The sequence below is a fragment of the Capra hircus genome, chromosome 3, assembly GCF_001704415.2.
Source record: "Capra hircus breed San Clemente chromosome 3, ASM170441v1, whole genome shotgun sequence".
Lineage (NCBI taxonomy): Eukaryota > Metazoa > Chordata > Mammalia > Artiodactyla > Bovidae > Capra > Capra hircus.
The window spans coordinates 588401-599944 of NC_030810.1; the positions used below are offsets into that span (position 1 = coordinate 588401).

At 57.6% G+C, this 11544-nt stretch overlaps 1 protein-coding gene across 1 annotated transcript in view; it reads right to left on the reverse strand.

Annotated features, from left to right (window-relative positions):
* SEPT2 (septin 2) overlaps window positions 1427-11544 on the reverse strand; it is a 28096-nt gene continuing 17978 nt past the window's right edge. The window contains exons 6-13 of the mRNA XM_018039854.1: window positions 11095-11229; window positions 10849-10966; window positions 8646-8747; window positions 7883-8028; window positions 7379-7462; window positions 6505-6562; window positions 5482-5584; window positions 1427-3190 (exon numbers count right to left, since the gene is read on the reverse strand). Of these exons, the coding sequence (XP_017895343.1) occupies window positions 5483-5584; window positions 6505-6562; window positions 7379-7462; window positions 7883-8028; window positions 8646-8747; window positions 10849-10966; window positions 11095-11229 (745 nt within the window). The 3' untranslated portion in view covers window positions 1427-3190; window position 5482. The remainder of the gene's footprint in view (window positions 3191-5481; window positions 5585-6504; window positions 6563-7378; window positions 7463-7882; window positions 8029-8645; window positions 8748-10848; window positions 10967-11094; window positions 11230-11544) is intronic.

Here is an 11544-nt window from a genome sequence, read left to right on the forward strand (position 1 = left end):
CCCCCGCGCCCCGCGCCCCTTCCCCGCCCCGCCCAGGGCCCCGCCCTCGCCCCGCGGATGCGCCGCCGATTGGTCTGACGGCTCCTGGGGCGGGGCCTCCGTACCGCTGGGGCGGGGCCTCCGCGGCCGCAGCCTGGAAGCGCGGCACAGAGCTCTGATTGGTGGATTTGTAGGGCGAGAAGGCACGCGCAGAGTCGGATGTAATTCGGCCAGCTCGGCTCCCGGAGCCGCGGGCGGTTCTGGGCGCGGCGTCGGCTCAGGGGGCGGGGCGGCAGATCCGTGCTCGGGGCGTGGTTACGGCTCGGGGAGGGGCGGGGCGTCGGCACGGGGGGCGGGGCGCGACTCTGGCCCAGATCTGTCTGCAGCCTCGTTCTGCCCTGGGCCGTGGCCGCCTGCCTCCCTGTTACCAGGTCCTCTTCTCCTGGGGCTACCGGGGTGGGCCTAGGGGCGCCGAGGGCCAGGCGAAGGTGTGCTGTAGAGGAAACGGGCCGTGCTGGGAGCCCAGCGGCCCCCTAGCTTTCGCGGTCCCCCACCGGGGAATGGAAACGTGGCACCATCTCCGGAGCGCCCAGGCCCACGATTTGCAGGAGCACACGCCCCTTCTTCGAGCAGTTGAGTGAGCTCCTGTGCATTCTTGGAGATCCGGCTCAACTTGCCCGGGTCCTGCCCCTCCGCGGTCCCCGCGGGCAGGCCAGGAGCGCCCCCGCGCGGCTATCTAGGAAGTAAGTCCCGAACCATCCTGGAGAATCCTGGTTGGTTGGCCTCCGGGCACATCTCACACAAGTAGGAGGAATATCTGCTTTCCGCGGGGCTGCCTCGGAAGGGCACTCTTGCCTCCGTTGTTTCCGCCGGGTTTTTTCTCTAACCGGCCCTCAGCGCAGAACCCCGCACCCGTCCCCCCCCCGAGGCACAGAACCCGACAGGAGCACACTGCCAGGGAGGCCACGCAGGGAGACCCTGGTCAGAGTGGCGGGGGACCCCGTAGAGGCTGCAGAGCATAAGCTGGAACACCGAGGGAGGGACGGGCCTGGAGAGAACTACAGAAGGAAAGGGGCCCAGGCGGTCCTGGGCGGAGGGGCCAGGGGACCGGATGCCACCCCCAGATCAGGCTTCCAGCATTCCTCCTGGTCAGTCGCTGTCCCTACCGTGAATGAGACCTTGCTTCTCTCACGTTTTCTACCCGGAGGGCAGACATCGAGCTCTCATTAGAGCTCCTTTTTATCAGTTCCCCTGTAAATCCTTTCTTTCCAGGCTTCGTGGCTCCTTCTTTCCAGCTGGGATCACCAGTACAGAGCTGTTATGTACTGATGTTCATGCGAATAATTCCTCCCCATTTCTTATACACAGGAAATGCAGAACTTTCTCTGAGTGTTTCCGAGATCTTACACCTTTACCTTGTAAAGAGCCAATAATGAGAACTACTCACTTAATATCTAAACAATAGTGCTTTATTGGTGAAAGGTTAGTTTCAGCGGATACAAAATTGCTGTGTAAAATAAGTTTTCAAAATACATTTTTGTAGGTAAAGTTTTATCTCTTAGTAACTAAAGAGCAATTATCCATTAGCAAAAGTATTTAGATTGGGGCAGCAAAACAGAAGGGAATTTGAAAGTGCAGGCCCACCCACACCCACGCATCCATTAGGTGGCAGCTGGCACTGGGCTTATTGGGCTTATACCGTCTACCACTTTCAAGTACTGCCACCCCACCCCCTTTTAAAAAACTGCTTTTACTAGCGTAGTTGATAAATGCCAAAATGGAACACTTCTTGGTAAATAAAACCTGTACACTGCACCCAAACCTATAGCTCTTGACCACTCACAGTCAGGCAGCAGTCAAGGGCAGTCGGGAGAACACCCGACGGCCTTCCGCAGCGCACCTGGCTAACGCTGCCACCATCTCCCTTCCTTCCCGGGTGGCCTCGGCCCTGGAGCGCAGCGCTTCTCCACATCAGCCCCCGTGCTCCAGTGGGATGAGAACGCTGAGCCAGCAGCCACTCCCTCCAGTCTCCTTCCATGTGGCACTTCTGGGGACCGATCAACCGCAGGGCAAGGAAACCAGCCAGTGCGGCACCCACGGTGGCACCGTCAGCCAGCCCACAGAGCAAGTCTGAAAGAGCCTTCACTCTCAAGCCACCTGTGGACAAGTCTGTGCTAACACGTCAGGAAGGAAACCACGGCGGCTGAAAACGGACGGGACAGGCCACACACGGCTATCTGCCTGAACACCGCTGAGAGTGGGGTTAGTCCAATTGAAGCCAAACCAGGAGAACTGCGCTGGGAACCGTGGCGGCGCTGCCCAGACGCGGCTTCCACACCGCAGTCACAGGAAACACGCCAAGCCTGCCACAACGGCAGGCTTCTGCACAGACCAACTGCTAACTCCCCGTAAGAAGTTACGCTTGAATCTAGTTGAGTACAGAGCTCACCGACTCTCACCACACAGGCCTGGGTCTCAGCCATGACGTGGAAACGGCCGCTCGCGGGCTTTCGTGGCAAACTCTATAGAACGTGGCTTGTGCTGAGTCCTCTGCACAGTGGTTTAAAAAATGGCCTCACAATTCAAAGACTTGTTTAAAAACTCACCCCTAACAGCCTGCTTGTAAAAAAGCTATTTAAGTATAAACATGTATCCAATTAGACACCTTTTCATTTGGTAAACAGATAATGTGCAGATGTATTAACAGCATGAAGTTATAGCAGCAGAACTGGTTTTGGATGTTGTGGTCAAACGAAAGCAAGGCAGGGAAGCAGGTGCCATGGCTTGGGGAGAGACGGCCTGGTACCTGGGCAGCTCATCCTTCTGTGTTCATGTCTCTGCTGCACAGGAACGTTCTCGGAAATCTGAACATTCTAGAAGTAAATCTCGATTAGTCGGTTAGGCCAGTCAAACAAAATTCCCCTATTAACTATACGTGCTGACTGGTCCCTGGGAATCAGTTCTAGCGTTAGTGGTTACTTAAAGTGGAAGAATAAGGAAAATGGACAGTTCACTTCACAAAATATAAAGTATAACATAACAATGAAATGCAAATGTTAAGGTACTTCATACAAAATAACACAATGAAAGTTCTAAAAAAAATCAAATTCTTAGGCACAGGTACTGTGAAATGTGGACAGGCACCCCCCCAACAGTCTTGAAAACACGCAGCTGTGTTACTCATCGGAATAGTTATCTTGCAAAGTGTTTCCTGGAAAGACAAAACACAAGACATTTATGTGGGAGTGAGGCCCTGCCCACTACTCAGACCACAACCAGCAGGATTTTTCTGTGTAGTAACAAAAGGGCAAAGGTTGAGTAGACAGTGGGCCCCAAGGACCACAGTGTCTACTAAAGGCAAAACCTCATTAACAAAGTTCTTGGAAACCGGGATGAAACGTATGCAGAAATGTATTGGTTTTATGTACCCAAAGTGGAATTCTCATAATTCCGTAAAGCTTCAGAAAGAGGAGCGGCAGGACAGAGAAGTGAGCCAATAGCCATGGCTCCCTCCCGCCCCAGGGCAGCCCTGGCGCTCCCGGGCCCCTCTCCCTCCCACCGCCTCCCGGCAGGCGCACACCTGCCCAGGCAGCACCGCCCCCAGCGTCAGAAGGTCCACCAGCTGCCAAGGGTGTGACCACAGCGCCAGCGTCCTCCCTGCTGAAGCGGGGCCTCCACACCCACTCAGAGAGGCCCCTGGGACCTTCCCAAGGTTCCAACACGACGACCAAGGAGAAGCAGTCACCCCTGACCCAGGTGGGTCCCCTGGATGCTCCCTCTAGAAGTGCGTGCTTATACCCTCCTGCCTCCTTGTGTCTTTCTGTGCAGCGATTTCACAACTAAAACCTCTCCCAATAAGCCACCAAGGGCAAGGGCTTTATTTGGTGACCAGCACCCCCAACCTGGCCCTGCCCAGGTCCTTCATCAGCTGTGTGTCGTGGAGACCTCTGACAGGTGCCCAACCTCAGGGCCCCTCACCTTCTGTCTCACCGGTCCTGCAATGTGGTAGCTCAGCCTTCAGCTGCTCACGTCGTCACAGAACGTAAGTGACGCTGCTACAGTCCCAAGCCCCTTAACCACACTGGAGACCCTCTGCCCAAATCCCGGCTTCTCCCTAGACCTGGGCTGGCGCGCACTGTCTCGCCCCGGGCAGCTCCTCCAGGAAGTGGGCCGGCCTCCACCCCGACCCCACTCCTCCTCCGGGCTCTGACTTTACCTTCTGCTCCCTCCTCTTGGAGCTAGTTAGCCACTGCCTGGACAGCTCTAAGCGTCCCCTGTCCAAGGGGCAGGGAGAGGGCACTGCGGAGAGGCCGCACAGCCCGGCCAGATCCCCGGAGCCACCGAGGACGAGCGGTCGGGGCGGCAGCCTCCCTCGAGGGGACCCCTCAGCCCACCTCTACTTCTGCTCTGCCTGAGCTGCGCCAGTTGCATGAAGTCCCCTCTGGCTCCTTCCTCCACTACCCTACATGCGGTTGAGTCTGCTCCCACCATGTCTTCTCATAAGACTTTTAGGATCAAGAGATTTCTGGCCAAGAAACGAGCAGAGTCGTCCCATTCCTCAACGGACTCGAGTGAAAACTGCTAATAAACCCGGGTAACCCCTCCGAGAGCAGATCCTGGAGCCAAGCTGGGTCTGTCAGGGCCTCACACGGGAGCTGCGAACTGCGCTGCCACGCCTCCCGGCCCCAGCAGCGAGCGTGCCACTGCCGCCCAGCGGCTCACGGGAGGGGGGTGCTTGGCTCCCGGTGCTCCCTGCTTTCTCACTAGTGGTCCATGCGGCTTAGCAAGAAACACGGGAAAGCTTTCACTGGAAAAAATTCTCTTTGTAAAGATACTTTGAGCCTTAACAAATTTCAAATTGTACGACCAACAAATTTAATATACAATTTTCTCCTACTGTTGAGATATTAAATCTCTAAAGTAGGAGTCTGGAGAGTTCTCGGGGGTGAATCCACCGCTACTGGGAAGGTGACAGACCCAGCTCCTCGGGGACAGAAGCTCTGCACTCGTTTCAGGCCTCACCCTGTAGGTCTTGTCATCTGTATACTGAATTTTATCCTTAATAAATGTGATCTAGGAAGTCGGACATTTCCTGTAGGAGTGTGGGTGGCATGGGAACCTTTAACCTCTTGCCAGTCCGTCCGAGGGCAGCTGACAACCTCAACTTGTGACTGGCATCTGAAGTGGGGGCAGACTGGTGCCCAGTCTGGGACTGAGCCCCATGCTGCGGGGTCGGATGTGAGCTCCAGGCGGCAGGCGTGGGGACCCGCATGCATCTGGGAACAGGAACGAGGTGTCCCAGGTGGGAGGCAACACAGGAGGGAAGAGCGGCCTTCTTCCCTACACAGGAAGGACCAGCTCGGCTTCCCACTCCAGCTGCTGACCACGCTTCCAGGCTGAGAAAACATGGCTGCCCTCCACTAGATGGGGCGTGGGAAGCCTTGGCCTCCCGGGAGCCACCCTCCCTCAGGGGCCGCGGCCGCTCCCCGGGCCGGGTCTTACCTCACACGTGGTGCCCGTGGACTCCGCCGTCACCGTCGCCTCCCTGCAGCTGCAGCTGCATCTGCGCCTGCATCCGCGCAATCATCTCCTGCATGCGGCGGAGCTGTGGGTGCGAGCGGGGCACGTGAGCCTGGGGCCCTCATGGGGCCTCGACTGCAGCCCCACGAGCCAACTCTCGCCGACTCTGACCAGCCAGTGAAAGACCCAGTCTCAACAGAACACCGAGCACACGAGAAAAGGCAATTCAAATGAAAAATGAAAAAGACCAAGAAACGGGAGAAACAGGAAAGGAAAGACAGCACGAGAGCGTTTGACGTAGAAAGGCTAGAAACAGCTGCTGCCCCCCGGCAGGGACCATCCCTGAGGGGCCCGAGACCCGGCCACTCCCGAGGGGACCGTCCCTGAGGGGCCCGAATCCCATGGTGACCGTCCCTGAGGGGACCGAGGCCCGGCCACTCCCACGGGGACCGTCCCTGAGGGGCCCGAATCCCACGGTGACCGTCCCTGAGGGGCCCGAGGCCTGGCTGCTCCCGTGGGGACCGTCCCCGAGGGGCCCGAATCCCGTGGTGACTGTCCCCGAGGTGCCTGAGGCCCGGCCGCTCCCGTGGGGGCCGTCCCCCCATCCCCTCACGGGCACGCTGCGCCTCCACCCCAGGTCTCCAGGGCAGGCGGCCGCCCCGTCAGGGGCCCTGGGGCACCCGGCAGGCAGGCTCTGCAGGGACTACGCCGCGCTAGAAGCCGCGCCGCCCCCTGCCCCCTGGAGCTTCCTGTCGGCTCCGACTCAGCACACTTCTCGGGGCAGCTTTCTCTAGCTCCATCCCCCGTGCGAGTCACGCGTATTCCCTAAGTTTTTCTTAATGATGGTGAGTGACAACTTCTGTCGTTATATCTTCACTGTCTGTGTGTATGAAAACTGCTGTTTTTTAAACCTTATACAAATCAGCCATGTTACTAAACTCTATTTCCAACTTTTCCCATTAAATTGCTATTGAACATTAGAAACTACAATACTTTTCAACTTACCTCAGCTTCCTTCTCCAGCAGTATCTGGTCTTTATTCATGTCCTCATTTTCCACTTTCCTAAGAGTTGAAAGAAATCACAAGCATAATATTACGACAAATACGGCTGGTCGTTTCTGATGAGAGATACCCAAAGTAAAATTTCACTTTACAACTTCTCAGAAACACAATTTCTGAGGAAAATCTATTGGAAATCATACAGACTAACTATTTTTCGGACTAACAACATGAATAAGAAAAGAAAAAACGGTCAAAAAGAAAACACAAAATGGAAAATTCAAGACATTTTTCTTACTCTAAGCTGGGGTGCGTGGGTGGGTGGAACACTACCAACTTCACTCCCAAAACAGCAGATTTTATCTCAAGAGTAGGTTTCTAAGGTAAGTTCTGAACAAAGACTACAACCGTCACACTGTGAAAGGAACACGCTGTAAGCATCCAGGCCAAGAAGCAGGCGTGGAGGCCTCTGAGCCTGCAGACGCAGCTCCGCACGGCCACTGCACGGCACCACGGCCTGATGGTCCGCGGACAACATGCTCTCACTGCCTCTAAATCCGTTCTTAACGTCTGGTCCCCAAATTAACACCACCTTAAAGTAATCTCCAAAGTGCACCTCACACATGGGTACAAAGGACCTTCTATGGAAAAAGGATTCAACACAAGCCTGTGGCCTTTCTACTAGAACTGTTCTTGATATAAATGATTAGAGACGCCTTTCAACAGGCAAAGCAGATCAAAAACACACCCGGCCCCATGAGCGATTAAACTAGCAACAAGTATGTGGAGATAGCTCTGGGCAGGACGCCGAACGGCGATGCTGGCGGCCAGCTGAGCTGGGCGAGGGAGCAGAGGGGACGGCACAGCTTGGGCAATGACCTGCCGCCTCTCTTGAGCCTCTCGGACCGGAAGTTCTCATAGTGCAGGTCCTGGGTCACCTCCTGGAGATCCTGCATGTGAGTGCTGCAAGACAAGAGACGCACCGGAGTTGGGCGGCACACGCCAGGAACGAGACCCCGGGGCACCTCCCACAGGAGACCACCGCCCACAGTCAGAGGGCGCGCCGCCGAGGTGAGCGCTGCCTAAGCCAGAGCACACTCCTCTGAAGGGACTTATGAGAACATGCGGTTCAGACGCTCGTGACTCCGCAAGCTCAACCTTTATGCCAGAGGGAGCCTGTCACTGCCGCCCGCGGAGAAAACCATCAGGGCGTCCGAGCCTGAGGCGGAGCACGGGCCCCGGCAGGAGAGGCCAGTCTGCAGCAGTCAGAAGTGGGCGGGCCGCCACACTGAGCTGGACTGCCTGCTTCAGGGGCGCAAGGAACCCCCGCTTGGAAGCCCCGCTCTCCCCCCAGGCGCCGCCACGGGGACAGACGGCACTCACATGAGCATCGTCCTCAGCTTCAGAAAGTCGTTGTGCTCTGGGTTCTCCACCTCCACGACGCCCCAGGGGTACAGGCGGCCTCTGACCTTCTTGCCTTTGGCTTCAATCAGCTGATTGGATCCAACCACAGAGAAAGGGATGCTGGCCTAGAAGGAGACACACGGGGTAGGCTGACTCCACACGGGGAACCCCAGCTTTCACTGCAAACACAGGGACGCGAGCAGAGGACGTGCACACTGCCGCCCACCGCAGGCCCACTGCAAAGCCGAAGGTGCACAGGCCGCTTACAAGGGGCGGCTGTCTCCACGGGGGACGGGTGTACGGAGCTCAGCCTTCAGGAAGGGTTCTAAGCCTCGGGTGACAGCTGTGCCGAAGCACGCCGAGAGCCAAACCACTAGTGTAACTGAGCCTGCCTGGGCAAGCCCAGAGGTCAAGCCTCCAGAAATCTGGCCCTCCGCCAGCTCCTTCCAGGTTAAATGTACTGACTGCAGGAAGCGGGGCTTCCCGGGTAGCACTAGAGGTGAAGAATCCGCCCATCAGTGCAGGAGACCTGGGTTCAACCCCGGGGTCAGGAAGATCCCTGGAGAAGGAAGCGGCAACCCACTCCAGTGTTCTTGTCTGGGAAATCCCAGGGACTGAGGAGCCTGGTGGGCTACAGTCCAAGGGGTCACAACAGAGTCAGACACGACTTAGCGGCTAACTAGCAGCCACCACAGGAAGGTAAGAGGGACCGACCCTGCACATCTGGAGACCCAGCGCCCACCTTGAGAAGCCTCGTCTGCTCTTTGAAGTCCTCATCTTCGTCGGACTCTGCGTCGGGTAAGTGATAGATCTTGATGCTGTGTTCCTCAATCTCATCCAGAATCTGAAAGGATGGCCACACCAGGAGCAACTGTAGCACACTGCGTACTGTTCCAGCCACAGTTAGTGCCCCGTATGAGAAATCTGTCGCAGCTATCCAGCCGTCAACAAAGAATCCTACTGACTAAAACCACTTTCAAATGACCTTACAAACCACTCGAAAGCCTGGCGGGCACTCCGAGGGGTCCTCCGGCCAGAACAGCGACAGGAATGCAGCCCCCGCCCTGCCGAGGCCGCGGACTGACAACCGTCCCCGAGCAGCGCAGAGGGCGCCGCGCGCAAGCAGCCCGGCGAGGGGCCGCTCGGCGGGGCCGGGGGGGGGGGCAGGGGGACACCTGCCAGTGGCCGGAGGGCAACAAAGAATCCAGGAGGGCTGGGAGGCAGGGCCGGGTGTGACTGGGGCTGACAAGCAGGCAAGTCCCTAGTGTCAGGAAGGGATCGAGGGTCTCGATTTCATCTAACAGGCCGAGAGTGCTGAACCAAGTGGCAGAGGTGCCTAGAGGAAAAAGACTGGGCTGGAGTGGCAGCTAGCACGCATTCACCCGCCAAGTCTACCAGAAACCTAGCCCCCAAGCCCTCGCACGTGCTGGGCCTCCACCAGGTCTGGGGCAGGCTGGGCCTCTGCTTACCCTCACGCTAGACTCTGGGCTCTGAACGGGAGAGAGAACGACAGGCCAAGGCAGCAGGAAGCAGCTCTGCTTCAAGCCTGCTCCCAACTTGTTCTCCTTAACGTGGCTAGGGCCTCGCGTGGCCAAAGGTCCCGGATGAACTCGTGGTCTACACTAGGTCACGAGCTAAGAAAAGGCCTCCCTGCATCCTGGCCTCAGCAAGCTAGCCTTGACCTGCTCAGGATGGCTCACTCCCTCCCTGCTGAGATGGAGAAGCTGAGCAGGGAGCCGGAAGCTGCTCTGTCCCCTGCCCCACAAGACAAGGCTTACGCTGGGGATGAGAACAGAGCAACGTTAGTGACTAGGCCACCCAGAACTGGAAGAGAGAAGAAAGTGATAAATCAACACTAACCGTGCGAGCTCAGTCTGGCTGACGACAAGAACCGTGGGATCGTTTTGACAGGGAGGGAGGGGCGGACAGAGGCCTGGGGACAGACGTCTGTAGACAAGGAAAGGAGCGTGTGGACAGGCACAGGAGAAAACCCAGGTAAGAGGGGACTGGAAAGGCCCAAGATTCCATTTCACTTCAGACTCTGAGATCAAGACCTATGAGCTCTGCACACATCATCAGCGATGGATATAGAGCATTCTAACCCCGACAGCTCTTTTCACTGCATGTCTGAAACATTATCTCCTATTAAGGTGAAGTCCCCTTCAGTGTGAGCTGCTCAACTGTTTACTGTCAGGAACAAAAGTGCCTAAGTTCTCAGGTGCTCTTCCAAGGGCTTGCGTGTTTTCTAAAAAACTGGCAGCATTTAAGACAATAAAGGAGAAGACTGACAGAAGACATCAGGAGAAACACAAGAACAGAAACGTCAGTAGACGAAATCTTTTACAACCCGATAATCAGCGTCTAAAAATACAGGCGCATCTATGAGGCGGTAAAAAACGCAATGGAGCAGCAAGGCTCTAAAACCCGGGAAACACCAACGGGGTTCAAGCGCCTAGAAGAGACTCGGACCAGCGACCGGGCGAGGGCCTCAGAAGATGGCTACCCTAAACACGGCAATGGTCCAGAGCCGGCCCGGGGTGCTGGGGAGGCCCACACCCAGGCTCCAGAGAGGCAGACAAGACGCCAGCTCATCTGAGGAAAACACTCTCTTTCAAAGCACAGCGCACATCCATTTCCCCCTAAGCTTACACGACCGTGAGACGCAGACGCGCGCTCACGCTAGCAGCGCCAGCACCAGGGAGGCCTGCTCGGCGGCCACCCGCCGCCCCTCCCCGACCAGGAGGCCTGCTGGGTGCCCCTCCCCCCAGGCCCGCCCCTCCCCCCTGCTGGTGCCCCCCCCCCAGGCCCGCCCTCCCCCTGCTGGGTGCCCCTCCCCTCCCAGGCCCGCCCCCTGGAGGCCTGCTGGGTGCCCCTCCCCCGCCCGCCCCTGGCCTGCGGTGCCCCTCCCCGCCCTCCCAGGCCCGCCCCGGGAGCCCAGCACGCACCCTTTTCTTCAGGCGCTCCCTCTCCTTCAGGGTGAGCGTGTCGGCTTTCGCGATGACAGGCACAATATTCACCTTGTTGTGGATCGCCTTCATGAACGCGACATCCAGTGGCTTCAGTCTGAAAGTCATGTTTAAGGGAAGCATGTTTCTCAGGACCGCCTCCCTTCTGACCGCGGCGCACGCAGGTCGGGCGCGGCGCGGCGCGGGCGCTCAGGCAGGTCGGGGGCCGCGCGCGCGGGCGCTCACCCGTGCCCGAAGGGGGAGATGAAGTAGAAGCAGCAGTGCACCCTGTTGTCCACGATGTGCCGCCTGTTGAGGCCGCTCTCGTCGTGCAGGTACCGCTCGAACTGCTCGTCGATGTAGCAGATGATGGTTTTAAAGCTGAGAGACACAAACACCAACCATCACGGGATAGGAAGACAAACACGTTTCTCTAGCCCCCGCCCCTCTAGCAGATGTGACTTAATAACCCAACTGCAGGATGGAAACAGAAAGCCGACTCCTAGCTTTGGCAACACAGTGGCTTTTGGAAACTGCGCCAAGAATCATCTCCTCTACGCCCGGATGCGATAGGTTACAGAGCCTGCGCTGGCTGACAGGAGACAGACAGGAGCCCGGGGGAGTGGGAGCAGGACTCCCGCAGACGGGCTGCAGCAGCGACGGCAGGAGCCAGGGAGGAACCTCAGGAGGAGGAGA